Raw genomic sequence first — 16,621 nt, forward strand, 5'->3', positions numbered from 1 at the left:
CAAGTGTGGAACTCTCTCCCACAAAAAGCAGTAGATGCTAGCTTAATTTATAATTTAAAATCTGAGATTGATAGATTTTTGCTAGCCAAGTGTATAAAAGGATATGGAGCCAAGGCAGTGGGTGGATTTAAGATACAGATCGCCAACGATCTTACTGAATGGTGGAACAGGCTTGAGGGCAATGTTCCAGCTAATTTGTTTTGGCTGCGCGGCCCATTCAATTTCTTACACATGCGTGGTTATTTCAATTGTAAATCCATTGAGCAGCCTGCGTGGGACCTCGAGCAATCTTCCCATTAAGCTGCTGGAGGAGCTGAATAGCCTACTCCTGTTCCTATGTTAATGAAATGGGGGCCAATGTAGGTCAGCGAGCACAGAAGTGATGGGTGAACAGGACTTGGTGCGAGTTCGGATATGGGCAGCAGAGTTTTGGATGAGTTTAAGTTTATGGACTGCAAAAAATGCCTCAAAATGCTTTGAAATACAATCGATCATTTACCTATCTATAATTTCAGTAGCTATTGAACGATATTGCTTTCCACTCACCTGTGAAAGTTCCGGCTGTCCAGTCGAACCACAACCCTGCAGGTTTGCAGACGGGTATCATCAACTTCGAAGTTGCAAACCTAGTCAAATTGACTTTTAGCCATTGACGCAAGAAAACTACTAGGCACTTGGTCTAAGCATTAAACAAAGCTTTAATCAACTGTTTTACAACAGAGGTCTAGGTGTGTCCTTCACTAGTTCCTGTTAATGTCCTGCGCAAGCGGGGCCCGTGCCAGAGTATTTATACACTCACTGGACAGCGCCACCTGTAGGCCGCTCACTATTATTTCATAAGTCTTTCTTTCATGAATGACTGATTCATGACAGCCATAGTTTTGCAACTCTGAGCACGCACGTGTAGCGCGACCCAAAGGAACCCTCGGCCAATTCTGTTGGTTTCCCTATTGGACCTGGAAAGACCGACTCGAACAGCAGCTTTTGAAAGTCGGTCCAAATACGTCCTATACAGCATCAGGCAGCCTGCAACAGTAAAGAGGACGATGCTTATCATCACCGTCAAACTCCAGAGGGCACAAAGTTTCACGCTGCTATTGTTTTTCCACCAACTTTTAGTTCAGGGTCGCAATCCCAACTTGCATTTGTAAAGCACCTTTAATGTAAGAAAACATCCCAAGTCGCTTAATATCCTTCTCGAATAGTTTGCCCTACAGAGTAATGGGATGTGGATCTGGACCAATAATTCCATGAACGTTGATCCACAAATTGGCCACTGTGGGAAGCTAGTGTTTTCCCAAATTGAGGGGGGCGGGGGGAAGAACAGGATTAATACAGCCCTTCCACTTCTGTATGGATGCTGGAATAAGCCCACTTCTTAAAGATGCTCCTTTGCTTTCTGTCACTGGACGGCAAGAGAAAGGGAACACCACATCATAAAGGCAACATCCAGCGCCAGGTGGACTGGGGACATATACCGAGACTTATGGCGCAATAGCTCATTTGAAGGCTATATGTGAAGAGGAGCTGTGGGTTCAGTTGGGCTTGTGCTTCAGAGCACACACAATTCCACATCTCTGCAGTGCCATGAGAAGGAACCAGAGCCTTCATGTTTAACTGGCAAGTCATAATTTATGGAATAACTCCTTGATTAAAAAAGGTGCAATTTATTTTAAGCCAACAAATATAACCATTGGAAATAATGCTTTCTTTCCCCAATTGTAAAAAGCAATGGGATATTCTGAAAGGTCCTCTGTAATAGCTATGGAGAGGGGTGTGTGAGCGCGTGCATGCATGTGTGCGTACCTCGTTTAAGCTGTTAAGCCAGCTGCGTGGCTTAGGTCTGGGTTGACCAAGTCTGCCACAGATGATCTGCCTGGTTCCCATCAACCTGTGGTTAAAATGGTTCGAAGGAGTGCCCGTTTATCTCTGTCAAGGATGGTCACTAATCACTAAAACTACTGACAAATGCAGGTTTTAGCCCTAGGTAGATGAAGAATAGGTACCAGGTACTATTTGAGTGGCTCAGTGAGCAAGAGAGGGGGAAAAGATACAGGTTCTTTGGCTGTCCCCAGCAACCCATATGACCCAGCTTGTCATTTAACCATATTTATACATGTTCTGGATGTGAGTGGGCACCTCAGGGGCATAACACATGACTGAACATCCCACACATGCAATTGGACCAATTCAACAGCTTGAACAATAAACTACAGGCCACGCAGAATTCACGCACGTCTGTATCTATACCACTAAAGGAAATATCTGGATTATAACCAGTAATGACCAATGCACCAGTAACCAGTTTTTACTATTTCATAATAAAAGTGAACTCATAACAGTAACAAGGCATTAAATGTATGACACTTTCACTTAAAACTGATCAGCAAAATCATAGAATCCTACAGCACCGTAGGGGGCTGTTCTTTGAAAGCCGCCCAATTTAGTCAAGGAAAGCGAGTGAGTGAGTGTGTGGAGGAGCGAGCAGCAAAATGGTTGGTGGTTGATGAACTGCAGTGTGAATGTGTGGTGCTGTGAGCAGCCTCTGCTGGCAGCAAAAGCCTACTGCACCTGGTATTCCCAGGCAGTCACAATCCAAGTACTAACTAGGCCTGACTCTCCTTAGCTTCTGAGATCAGACAAGTTCGGGCGTTTTCAGACTAGTGTGGCTGTAGGCATTTGCTGATTGGATTTCTCTTTACTTAAAATTAAGCGCTGCTTTTTAAAAAAAATCTAATTAATCGCCATGATGAGTTTCCGCTATTATGCGCCCAATTGTGGGCTTTTGAGGAGATGCTTAAAATTAAGCTGTCTTTTTTTAAGGTGCAAGGACACAAAGGCACCTTTTAAAAATGAAAAAATACTTAATGTACTAAGAAACTGACTACTTTACACTAATGAAATATTTTAAAATTCTTCCTCCTTGTGGAAAAATGTTTGGTTTGTACTGAAGTATCTCTGTGTTGAAGGTCTGCCTTTTCTCATTTAATGTTTTCCTGGCCAATCTTTGTCTCCATCCCACAATCACTGAAATTTGCCTACAGCTTTGCTCCTCTATCTCCTCCTCATTATTTGGGGTCTATAGTAAAGACCAAGCCATGTTACAGCTCCTTTTCTGTTCCTTTAACACTAACCAAAGAGATTGTCTTTGAAACTCTAGTATATCTTCCCTCTATAGAAGTGTAATATTATTCTTGATCAATACAGCCAACACACCTGCCTCCTCCGTCTTTTGCCCTTCCCCATCCCTCCTGAATACATTGTAGCCAGGAATGTTTAGTCGCCATTCCTGCCCCTGTTCAAGTCAGGTCTGCGTTACAGCCACTTATACCATAACCCCATGTGGCAACGAGCGCCTGCAATTAGTCAACCTTATTTGCAGCATTCCTCGCATTAACACACACGCATTCCAAACCAATGCTCGTGGGCTTTGCTTTGTCCCTCCATGTAATTTCTGCTCCTTCTACACAATTGTTTGTCTGTTGCTGTTTGCCCCTCCTAGTTTTTTATGTACCTTATCTGTCCTCTCTACTGCGTCGGTGTGTGCTTTTTTGCTAGTTTATTTTGTTCTGCTTTTTTTGTCACTGTCTTGCCCCCTTTGCCTTTGTGTAACATCAGGAGAAGATGCAGCAAAAAAATGGGCAAAGGAAAGAGAGAGAGAGAGAGAGAGTGTGGAAGCACGAGCAGCACTGCAGTGAGAGTGTGTGGAGCTGTGAGCAGCTTCTGCTGGCAGCAAAAGCCTACTGCACCTGGTATTCCCAGGCAGTCTCCCATCTAAGTACTAACCAGGCCTGACTCTGCTTAGCTTCCAAGATCAGACACTTTCAGACTAGTGTGGCTGAAGGCATTTGCTAATTGGCTTTCTCTTTACTTAAAACAGTCTTGTCACGTATTCCTTTTTGCTAGCCTATAGAGAATTCATGTTTCTTTTGTTTTCCTTTTCACTTCCCCACCTTTTTAAGAACATAAGAAACAGGAGCAGGAGTAGGCCATTCGAGCCTGCTCTGCCATTCAATGCACTCCCTCTATGGCAAATATATCCTTCCTTAGGTAAGGAGACCAAAATTGTACACAGTACTCCAGGTGTGGTCTCACCAAGGTCCTATATAATTGGAGTAAGACTTCTTTACTCATGCACTCAAATCCTTTTGTAATGAAGGCCAGCATGCCATTTGCCATCCTAATGACTTGCTGCACCTGCACATTCACTTTGTGACTCATGTACAAGGACACCCAAGTCCCTTGAAGCATCTGCATTCCCCAATCTTTCACCATTTAGGAAATACTCTGCCTTTCTGATTTTTCTACCAAAGTGGATAACTTCACATTTATCCACATTATATTCCATCTGCCATGTTCTAGCCCACTCACTGAGCCTGTCGAGATCCCCTTGACGCCTCTTCACATCCGACACTGCCACCTAGCTTTGTATCATCAGCAAATTTGGAAATGTTACATTTCGTCCCCTCATCCAAATCATTGATATAGATTGTGAATAGCTGGGGCCCAAGCACCGATCCTTGCGGTACCCCACTAGTCACAGCCTGCCATCCTGAAAAAGACCTGTTTATCCCTACTCTTTGTTTTCTGTCTGTTAACCAATTCTCAATCCATGCTAGTATATTACCCCCAATTCCATATGCCCTAATTTTGTTCACCAACTCTTGTGTGGAATCTTATTAAAGGCCTTCTGAAAATCCAAATACACATCATCTACCGGTTCCCCTTTGTTTACTTCACTAGTTACATTCTCAAAGAACTCAAATAGGTTTGTTAAACAGGATTTCCCTTTCATAAATCCATGTTGACTCTGCCCAATCTTACTATTAGTTTCCACGTCCCCAGTTATTGCATCCTTTAGTAGTTGGGAAAATGCTGAAATCTATTATAATGTGAGGCTAACAGGTTTGTAGTTCCCCGTTTTCTCTCCGCCTCCTTTCTTAAATAGCGGGGTTACATTTGCGATCCTCCAATCTGCAGGAACCATTCCAGAATCTATAGAATTTTGGAAGATGACAACCAATGCGTCCACTATCTCAATGGCCACTTCTTTCAAAACCCTAGGATGTAGGTCATCTGGTCCTTGGGATTTATTGACTTTTAGTCTGTGGTAAACCACCGTTGTTGTTGTTGCACACTGTTGTACCTATGCATGTCTCTGTTGGCTCCGCCCCTGGCTCCACCCACAGGCCCAGGTATAAAGGTGACCGCTCAGCAGCCCCCTGCCTTCTTGGAACCCAGTCAACCACGAGAGACATGCTCTGTTCTTTGCTAATAAAAGCCTTTAGTTACTCTCCTAACGCTCCGTCTTTTATGAGTAATTGATAGCGCATCAATTTTATTAGCAAAAACAAAATGTCGACAACAAACGCTGAGCAGCAGGCTGCTGCACCAAACGCTGAGAAGCAGGAGCTGCTGCGAGCCCTCAGACCAACATGCCTGGACCTAGACCCCCAAGAAGCGGGTTCGGCTACCAAATTCGCGCATTGGCTGTGTTGCTTCGAGGCCTACCTGCAAGCCTCAACTGTGACCCAGGACGAAAACAAGCTGGAAATCCTGGCCTCAAAGGTGAGCCACCAAGTTTATACAATAATCCAGGACGAGACGACCCACGCGGCGGCTATCGATCTGCTAAAAGGGCAATACGCACGCCCGGTAAATACGGTCTATGCCAGGCACCTCTTAAGATCCCGCAGACAGCAGCCCGGGGAATCGGTGGAGGCCTTCCTACAGGCACTACGGATACTCGGCCGAGGCTGCGATTGCAAAGAAGTATCAGCCGCAGCACACACGGAGGGACTGATCCGAGATGCTTTCGTTGCGGGTCTAAGGTCCGACTACTCCCGGCAGAGACTGTTGGAAAAGGGAGAAATGGACCCGAGAAAGGCAGTGTCCCTCGCGCTCTCGCTCGACGCGGCCCACAGGAATATGGACGCCTTCTCCCCTAACCGCTCCGCAACGTGGACGCCACAACCTTGGGTCATGGGACCGCCACCTTCAACTGCTGCTGCGATGTCCAAGGCACAGAAGTGTTATTTTTGTGGCCAGGCAAAACACCCCAGAGCACGCTGCCCGGCAAGAAACGCTACCTGCTCCGGCTGCGGGAAGGACACTATGTCAGCGCCTGCAAAGGTAAAACCGCTAACGTCCGCAGCGCCGCATGTGAACCGTGGGGGCAGTCATCTTGTCCGCCATCTTGGGCTCCCCCAGCCGCGTGGGGATCGGGATCATGGGCGCCGCCATTTTGTCCGCCATCTTGGACGTCTCCAACTTCAACCACGGGGGACCCGGACTCAACCACCGCCTCATCTGACGACCACATCGACTCGCTTGACCATACGCTGGCCTCCGTGACGCTGGACCAATCTCTCCCTCATCAACTGTCCAGGTCCATGATGGACATTACGGTAAACGGCCGCGCCACTACCTGCCTTTTTGACAGCGGGAGCACAGAGCTTTATCCACCCCGACACGGTGCGCAGTTACTCTCTCCCGGTCCTGCAGACGCGCCATCGAATCTCTTTGGCTTCCAAAGCCCAGTCAGCGGATGTCGGTGGCTACTGTGTAGTGACCCTTTCAGTAAGGGGCACAGAATACAAAAATTTTAAACTCCTGGTCCTGCCCCATCTCTGCGCTGCCGTTCTACTGGGGTTGGATTTTCAGTGCCACAGAGTGTCACATTAGCATACGACGGACCCCTCCCCCCACTCAGTCTGCAGCCAGCAGCTTTTAAATCGCCCGCCGCGCACCATTTGCAGCCTCTCCACCCTTAAAGTCCCCCCCCCCCCCCCTCCTTGTTCGCTAACCTCACCCGCGACTGTAAGCCCATCGCTACCAAAAGCAGGCATTACAGTGCCGGGGATAGGAGCTTCATTAAATCAGAGGTAGCGAGACTCCTGAAGGGATTATTGAAAGCAGCACCAGCCCATGGCGAACACAAGTGGTGGTAGTGAATACTGGCGAAAAACAGCGCCTAGTTATTGACTACAGCCAGACGATCAATCGCTACACCCAGCTAGATGCATACCCACTCCCCCGCATATCTGACATGGTCAATCAGATAGCACAATACCGGGTGTTCTCGACGATTGATCTAAAGTCGGCATACCACCAGCTCCCCATCAGGGCTGAGGACCGCCAGTACACAGCTTTTGAAGCTGACGGTCGTCTCTACCACTTCCTCAGAGTTCCCTTCGGCGTCACCAACGGGGTTTCAGTCTTCCAACGGGAGATGGACCGGATGGTCGACCAGAACGCGCTCCAGGCCACTTTCCCCTATCTAGACAACGTCACCATCTGCGGCCGCGACCAGGACCATTATGTTAACCTAGAGAAATTCCTCCGTACGGCCCAGCGGCTGAACCTAACATACAACAAGGACAAATGTATGTTTCGTACCAAGCGCCTTGCCATTCTTGGCTGTGTAGTGGAGAACGGAGTCATCGGCCCCGACCCCGACAGGATGCGCCCCCTTATGGAGCTCCCCCTCCCCCACTGCCAAAAAGCACTGAAGAGATGCCTAGGGTTTTTCTCGTACTATGCTCAGTGGGTGCCCAACTATGCGGACAAAGCCAGACCCCTCAAGTCCACCTCCTTCCCCCTGGCAGCAGAGGCCTGTGCAGCCTTCACTCTCAAAGAGATATTGCGAGGGCCACGATGCATGCAGTGGATGAGTCCATCACTTTCCAAGTGGAGAGCGACGCATCCGACTTTGCCCTAGCTGCAACCCTTAACCAGGCGGGGAGACCCGTGGCCTTTTTCTCAAGGACCCTCCAGGGCCCCGAGATTCGACACTCCTCTGTCGAAAAGGAGGCCCAGGCCATTGTGGAAGGTGTGCGACATTGGAGGCATCTGTGCCGAGTGCAAACCGCATTTTTATCGGCCAGACAGAGCAAGCCTGATCAAAGCCACGCGCCCCTTTGAACGGCTGAGCGTCGATTTTAAAGGGCCCCTCCCCTCCTCTGACCGCAATGTGTACTTCAACATAATTGACGAGTACTCCCGTTTACCATCCCTTGCTCAGACATGACCAGTACCACGGTCATTAAATGTCTGAATGACCTTCGCCTTGTTCGGTTTCCCTAGCTATATTCATAGCGACAGGGGCTCATCCTTTATGAGCGACGAACTTCGTCAGTACCTGCTCGCGAGAAGTATTGCTACAAGCAGGACCACCAGCTACAACCTCCAGGGGAATGGCCAGGTGGAAAGGGAGAATGCGACGGTCTGGAAGGCAGTCCTTTTAAACTTGAAATCTAAGGGCCTTCCGACCTCTCGCTGGCAGGAGGTCCTCCCTGCGGCGCTCCATTCCATTCGGTCACTGCTCTGTACAGCCACCAATGCCACCCCTCATGAGAGAATGTTCTCCTTCCCCAGGAAGTCCACATCGGGGATCTCGTTACCGACATGGCTGACTTCTCCAGGACCCGTCCTACTGCGGAAGCACGTGAGGTCCCATAAGACGGGCCCCCTGGTCGAGAGGGTGAGCCTCCTCCATGCCAACCCTCAGTATGCTTACGTGGTGTACCCGGACGGGCGGGAGGACACAGTCTCCATACGAGACCTCGCACCTTCGGGTGCCCCCGAAACACCTCCTTCGCCACCCACCACTACCCTCGCCTACCCCCAGTACACTTACATAGCGTACCCGGACGTGCGGGAGGACACAGCCTCCACACGAGATCTCGCACCTTCGGGTGTCCCTGAAACACTACCATTGCCATCCACCACTACCCACAACCCAACCCCGCTAGACGGCATGCCGCAGCCTCAGGACCCGTCATTGACCACCCAACCACTCAATGAGACGCCTGATTCAACGTTGGATGCGGCACCATCACCGCGACGATCAGGACGGCATACAAGGCCACCTGATAGACTTACTTACACGAACCTTTAGTACACTTCACCCCGCCAGACTCAATTTTAAACAAGGGGTGAATGTGGTAAACCACTGTTGTTGTTGTTGTTGTACCTATGCATGCCTCAGCATGTCTCTGCTGGCTCCGCCCCTGGCTCCACCCACAGGCCCAGGTATAAAGGTGACCGCTCGGCAGCCCCCTGCCTTCTTGGAACCCAGTCAACCACGAGAGACATGCTCTGTTCTTTGCTAATAAAAGCCTTTAGTTACTCTTCTAACTCTCCGTCTTTTATGAGTAATTGATAGCGCATCATAGTCCCATTAATTTTGCTGGTACTGTTTTTTTTTAACTAATACTAAGTTCCTCATTCTCGCCACACATTTGGTTTTCTCGTATTTCTGGGAGGTTTTTTGTGTCTTCCTCCTTGAAGACAGAAGTGTAGTTGTTGTTGTAGTGTAGGCAAACATGGTAGCTAATTTGCCACAAAGTCCTACAAACAAGATAATGACCAGGTAATCTGTTACATAAATGTTGGTTGAGGGATAAATATTAGGTGACCTCCCCTGCTCTTCAAATAGGGCCATGGGACCTTTTATGTCCACCTGATCGGGCAGATGGGACCTAAGTTTAACGCCTCTTCTGAAAGACAGTACCTTCAACAGTGCAGCACTCCCTCTGTACTGCACTGGATTGTCAACCTGGATTCTGTGCTCAAGTCTCTGTTGTGGGGCTGGAATGCACAACCTTCTGACTCAGAGGCAAGAGTGTTAGCAACTGAGCCAAGATTGATACCATGGTCAGATCTTGCATTTATATGATGCCTTTTGCTCAGGACAGCCCAATGAAGTGCTTTTGAAGTTCAGTCACTGTTTTGCAGCAGCCAATTTGCACACAAAGGTCCTCCATCAGTCGCTTTACAATGGTGAGATCTAGATTTGGCTGAATGTACACAGTTGGATTAGTAACACTGCTCCAACTAAAAGAAACACTCAGCACCACTCAAAATAAAAGCAAAGCCATATATGTATGGAGGCTCAAATTGTAATCCACCTCCCATATTTAGCCATTCACAATATAGGAAGGGACAAGCAATAAAGGGCCGCAGCAACTATGAGGAAGGTACACACAGTCAGTGCAGAGCCACGTTGTGGCTATCACTAGTTTAAACATACCTCATGAAAATTAGTGTGAAACCTAAATTTGAGGTGCTTCTGGTTTGTAAATTCCAAACTCGTATTTCAGTTTCTAAAAATCAAAATTATTCATGTCCTGTTTAAAGATGCAGCCTGGAATTTAGCCTGCTGTCCATTGCCAGATTAGGCACAATCACCTCAAGGAGGTCCACCTCTCCCTCTCCATGGTCAAATGCTATTATTTGAAGCTCATAATAGATAAGAACAAATCCAAACCACCTTTCTCCAGTGCTAACCGCCTCCTCTGACCTCACTTGCACCCTCCATTTTCTCTTGACAGTCGGTGTGAGCTCAGACTTCTTTGCCCCTACTTAGCCATCTCAGCTGCTTCCGCCTCACTCTGTCACATAGGCCAATACAAGGAAGGTGAAAAATATCCAAGTATGGCATGTACCCTTCTTTTCTCATACTAAGCATGTCTAACCTCTCAATGTCCCATGCTTCAGTGAGTGTTAGCATTCTAGAATATGGTGTCACAATAGGTCCATGTCTTGCACTATTCTGTAACATTTCTAGAGGGTGGTCAGCTCAGAACTGCACAACAAACTTTGTTAAATCTATTTAATAAAAGTCAGGCACTTATTTTTAAAATAAACTTCCCTGCCACAAACTCTGTTCCCTAGCCACCAACTCCATCCCTCTCCCTGGCCACTATCTGAGGCTGAACCAGATTGTTTGCAACCTTGGCGTCCTATATGACCCTGAGCTGAGCTTTTGACCCCATATCCTCACCATCACAAAGACTGCCTACTTCCACCTCTGTAACCTCACCCATTTCCACCTTCTGCTGTTGAAACCCTCATCCATGCCTTTGTTACCTCTAGACTTGCCAATGTTCTCCTGGCCAGCCTGCCACCTTTCACCCTCCATAAACTTAACCTCCTCAAACTATGCTACCTGTATCCTAACTCGCACCAAGTCCCGTTCAGCCATTGCACGCTGGCCACTGGCTTCCATTCTGGCAGCACCTCGATTTTAAATTCTCATCCTTGTTTTTAAAATCCCTCCTTGTGCCAAGTTTTATTAGTTGTAAAAATGTTGATTAAAAATGTCATATGTTGCATGAGCTTCTACAAATGTGTCTGCACAGTCAAGTCGCCTTGACAGCTAAGTATTGGAGTGTAAGGTACATAAATTGTGAAATAAGCTGGCCAGTAGCACGTGCCAAGTTTGAGGTCTAACACTTTCAACTAACAACCCACTGGTGGAAGAATCACTAACAAATGAGAATTATTAACCTGATTCTGAGACTCAAAATTACAGCAGTAATATTGCATTTCTTTGAATGAAGAATTTTATCAAAATCACATCTAATGTCACATGTTAAAACAATAAAAGGCTATACATAAATTCACCTGTAAATGGGGTCAGGGCACCAGCCCAAGTTTTATAATCTCTACTAAAATAGTTCAGTTTAGGCAGCAGCAGGGAACGATGCTTGGCCTCAGAACTCCTTGACCAGAGAGAAAACCCAAAGGATTCTTGCTCCTGCTCACTATCCAGTGAATTCCACTGGAATGTGCACGTGTGTGGATCTTGGGGGCAGACTTGGTTGTGATGCAGCCCTCCATCCTTGATGTGTCACTGCCTGCAGCTCAGGGTCAAAAATGACCATCTGGACAAGGTACCATGAGGGCCACCAGTGTTTTCAGATCTGTACTTGAGCACGCATCACCACCTTCAGGAGTGGGGGAGAAAGAGAAGTCTTCTGCCTAGCTGTCATTAGCAAGAATCTCTGAATGCTCTTCCCAGAACCCATCTCCAATGATATCCACATGTAACGGGAGAACTTTGTTGCGAGTCCTTTTAACCACGACATTTTTCCCCTCTGGTGCATCCGGGGTTATGACCCTTTTATCAATAGTCTCTTCAACCTTAAAGAAACACAACCAGAGAGACATCTCAATATGATTAAAGCAAGAAGATTGTAAAATTAAATCGGTCTTTATTTCACAATGATAAAATGACCTTAGAGTTTAACAACCACAATCTGACCAGGTTTAAATTTCATCCCAAATATATATTAAAACATAACATTGAGGAACAAGCAAAGGCCATTCAGACCCAACAAGATTGTCTTATTCAAATATCAACTTCACCATATCTCTTGGGCTCAACACTATCCAGAAGAGCATCAAATTGCCCCTAGAAATCATTTAAACTATCCACTTCAAAGCCTTCCCTTGTAATCGATGCCTTGACTCATTATAATCTGGCTGAAAATGTTTCATCTGACCTCCCCTCTTGCATCCTCTGGTATCTGAACTCCATCATAGTGAACAGTTTCACCATACATCTGCTGAGTCAGGAATCAATCCAATCCTCTTTGGAATGGTTTAGCTAAGCCGCTATTTGTTGCATGAGGTTGTAGCCTATTCCATAGACAGACAACGTCAAGCAAAAGAGAAGACAGACTTGTATTTATAGAGCGTCGACCACAGGAATTCCCAAAGTGTTTACAGCCAATTAAGTACCTTTGAAGTTTAGTCACAGTTGTAATGTAGAAAACCTGGCAGCCAATTTGCACACAGCAAAGTCCCACAAACAGCAAAGTGATAATGAGCAGATAATTTTTTTAAAAATTTAAAGTGATGTTGGTGGAGGAATAAATATTAGCCAGGACACTGGGGAGAACTCCCCTACTCTTCTTTGAAATAGTGCCATGGGATCTTTTACAGCCACCTGAGGGGGAAGACGGGGCCTTGGTTTAACGTCTCATCCGAAAGACTTTGGGGGGGGGGGGGGGGGGGGGGGCAAAATTGGGTCACGCCCCCCTTTGGGATGCTAACTTCGCCGGGGCGCTACTTTTAGCGCCCTGAAAAAGTTAGCGTCCCGGCACCCAAAATTCACTGGTAGCGCACTACTGGAAGCACCCCACCTCCCTCTTGGGGCGCCGAGAGTGAATATCGCGGCCCTACGTGCAGCAGCACTACGTGCTGCGGCACGTCGCACCGCGGTACTGCAGGCCTTCCTCCCCTAGCGGGACCACTAAGGATCAGAGTGCCGGCCAAACAGCCCGGCACTCAAGAGGTGTGCCGGGCTCACTGAGCGTAGACGGCACCCCGTGGGGGAGCTGCACAGGAGGCCGGGGGGCAGGTGCTGGCAGGCGGACAGCAACAAAAATGGCCGCCCGGCACCTCCCCTTTAATTTACGCTGCCCCGGCTGCAGGTAGGCCCCTTGACCCTGTTGGACATAGCTTCCAGCGGTAAGTCAGGGGGCGCTACCGAGGATCGTGGCCGGGGTTCTGCGCACGGTGATGACGTCATCGCGGGAGGCGCAGCTCTGCGGGGCGCTAATGGTTACCGCTGCATTTTGCGGTAGATGTTAGCGGTGCCGCGCCCAGGCGCAAGTTGCTTTGCGCCCCGTTATAGGGCGCTAATGGGAGGCGCAAATCAAGCGAATTTTTCCCCCTTGGTGTTTATATAGTGCCTCTTCATGTCCTCAGCATAACCAAATGAATTATTTTTGAAGTGGAATCACTAGTTTTGTAGACAAACATCGCAGCCTATTTGCACACAGCAAGAGATCTCAGACTGGGCATCGAAACCGGGACCTTCCACTTCAGTCTGGCAGAGTTTGACACTGCCTTCACTAACTGCGCCAACAGAACTGTGATCTTTTATTTTTAAACTATCCATAGAAGGTCCAATCACCTGTTCCACAGATCCTTCCCGGCTGCAGTTACAGAGCTCTACCTATATCACTCTTTGTATCCTTCATCCAGGAATTCAGAACCGATTAGAAACAGGGCACCTGCCTAACTTTTTATGGTTGGGGAAAAATGCCCACAACCTAAAGAGAGCAGGGTTACTCGGGGTAGGAGTACATCATGCAACCTGGAAGCTTCAGCTACCTTCCTCACCCCAGAACAAGTTACAAGCTCAGACCACCCTCTCAACCTCCTAATACCTGCAGGTTATAAACATATTAGGGGAACGGTAGCATAGTGATGTCACTAGGGGCTAGTAATCCAGAGGCCTGGACTAATGATCCAGAGACGCGAGTTCAAATCCCACCAGGGCGACTGGGAATTTGAATTCAGTTCAATAAATCTGGAGTGAAAAGCAACGACTGGATTGTCGTAAAAACCCATCTGGTTCACTAATGTCCTCTAGGGAAGGAAATCTTCCACTCAGTTGTAATAAACCACTACGAAACAAAATAATAAGAATAAAACCTGAGAGACCGCGACACGGTAACGGCACACCCAGCGCAGTCGACCCTGCAAAGTCCTCCTCACCAACATCTGGGGACTTGTGCCAAAATTGGGAGAGCTGTCCCACAGACTCGTCAAGCAACAGCCTGACAGAGTCATACCTTTCAGTCAATGTCCGAAACGCCTCCATCACCATCCCTGGGTATGTCCTGTCGGGAAGGAGTGGCCCTGGGAGTCCTCAACATTGACTCCAAGCAGGGGCAAGGAAACCTCCTGCTGATTACTACCTACTGCCCTCCCTCAGCTGATGAATCAGTACCCCTTCATGTTAGAAGAAGCACTCTGAGAAGAGCAAGGACACAATGTACTCTGGGTGGGGGAACACCACTACTGAGAGAGTCCTGAAGGACTGCCAGTCTGGGCCTGCGACAGGATGGGATAGATTCAGAACAGATCTAGCAGCTCAAAACTGGCCATCCATGAGGCGCTGTGAGCAGCAGCATTGTATTACACCACAATCCCTCACTCTACCATTACCATCAAGCCAGGGGACTAACCCTGGTTCAATGAGTATAGAAGCGCATGCCTGGAGCAGCACCAGGCATACCTAAAAATGAGGTGCCAACCAGGTGAAGCTGCAACACAAAACTACATGTATGCTAAACAGTGGAAGCAGCATGCTATAACTAAGCGATCCCACAATCAACGGATCAGAACAAAGCTCTGCAGTCCTGCCACATCCATGCGTGAATGGTGGTGGACCATTAAACAACTAACGGGAGGAGGAGGCTCCATACATATCCCCATCCTCAATTATGGTGGAGCCCAGCACATGAGTGCAAAAGAGTGTAATATTACTCAATATGCTTACTACACTCATAGCACAATCGTTAGTCCTTCAGTATAGATGTCATCATGCAGGAATCATAAAAAATGTATTACCCATCAGCAAATTATTTTGACCCCAAACAGAAGTAAACTAACCCCATGAACGTCACTACATCAATGATCACAGTAATGGGTGTTCTGGAGGCAGATCAAAGCTGCACTCTCATTTGCAACCATCTTCAGCCAGAAGTGCCGAGTGGATGATCCATATCGGCCTGTTCCCGAGGTCACCACCATCACAGAAGCCAATCTTCAGCCAATTCGATTCACTCCACGTGGTATCAAGAAATGGCTCGGTGCACTGGATACAACAAAGGTTATGGGCCTCGACAACATCCCGGCTACTGTGCTGAAGACTTGTGCTCCAGAACTAGCCGCGCCTCTAGCCAAGCCGTTCCAGTACAGCTACAATATGGGCATCTACCAAACAATGTGGAAAACTGCCCAGGTATGTCCTGTCCACAAAAAGCAGGACAAATCCAACCCAGTCAATTACCGCCCCATCAGTCTACTCTCAATCATCAAAGTGACGGAAGGCGTCATCGACAGTGCCATCAAATGGCACTTACTCACCAATTACTTGCTCACTGATGCCCAGTTTGGGTACTGCCAAGACCACTCGGCTCCCAACCTCATTACAGCCTTGGTCCAAACATGGACAAAGGAGCTGAATTCCAGAGGGGAGGTGAGAGTGACTGCCCTTGACATCAAGGCAGCATTTGACCGAGTGTGGCATCAAGGAGCCCTAATAAAACTGGTGTCGATGGGAATTGCGGGGGAAAAACGGTCCACTGGCTGGACTCAAACCTAGCACAAAGGAAGATGGTTGTGGTGGTTGAAGGTCAATCATCACAGCCCAGGACATCGCTGCAGGAGTTCCTCAGGGCAGTGTCCTAGCCCCAACCATCTTCAGCTGCTTCATCAATGACCTTCCCACCAACATAAGATCAGAAATGGGGATGTTTGCTGATAACTGCACAGTGCTCAGTGCCATTCACAACTCCTCAGATAATGAAGCAGTCCATGCCCGCATGCAACAAGGCCTGGACGACGTTAAGGCTTGGGCTGATAAGTAGCAGGTAACATTCGCGCCACAGAAGTGCCAGGCAATGACTATCTCCAACAAGCGAGAGTCTAACCACCTGCCCTTGATATTCAACGGCATTACCATCGCCGAATCCCCCACCATCAACATCCTGGGGGGTCACCATTGACCAGAAGCTTAATTGGACCAGCCACATAAATACTGTGGCAACAAGAGCAGATCAGAGGCTAGGGTCTCACCTCCTGACTCACCAAAGCCTTTCCACCATCTTCAAGGCACAAGTAAGGAGTGTGATGGAATACTCTCCACTTGCCTGGATGAGTGCAGCTCCAACAACACTCAAGAAGCTCGACACCATCCAGGATAAAGCAGTCCGTTTGATTGGCACCCCATCCACCACCTTAAACATTCACTCCTTCCATCGCCGGCGTACTGTGGCTGCAGTGTGCACCATCTACAAGATGCACTGCAGCAGCT

General features: G+C 48.0%; 1 protein-coding gene across 5 annotated transcripts in view; it reads right to left on the bottom strand.

Moving 5' to 3' along the window:
* Positions 1–680: 680 nt before the first annotated feature.
* Positions 681–16,621, bottom strand: part of thg1l (tRNA-histidine guanylyltransferase 1-like) — a 53,448-nt gene continuing 37,507 nt past the window's right edge. For 4 of the 5 annotated variants that reach the window (XM_085995108.1, XM_085995105.1, XM_085995106.1 and 1 more), the window contains exon 7: positions 11,326–11,928. In XM_085995108.1, the coding sequence (XP_085851234.1) occupies positions 11,767–11,928 (162 nt within the window). In that variant the 3' untranslated portion in view covers positions 11,326–11,766. Of the gene's footprint in view, positions 1,027–11,325; positions 11,929–16,621 lie in introns of those variants that run through there. The other variant, XM_085995110.1, reaches the window with a different exon arrangement.

Source organism: Somniosus microcephalus, chromosome 8, assembly GCF_052327205.1.
Source record: "Somniosus microcephalus isolate GS21.2 chromosome 8, FLI_Smic_1.0, whole genome shotgun sequence".
NCBI lineage: Eukaryota > Metazoa > Chordata > Chondrichthyes > Squaliformes > Somniosidae > Somniosus > Somniosus microcephalus.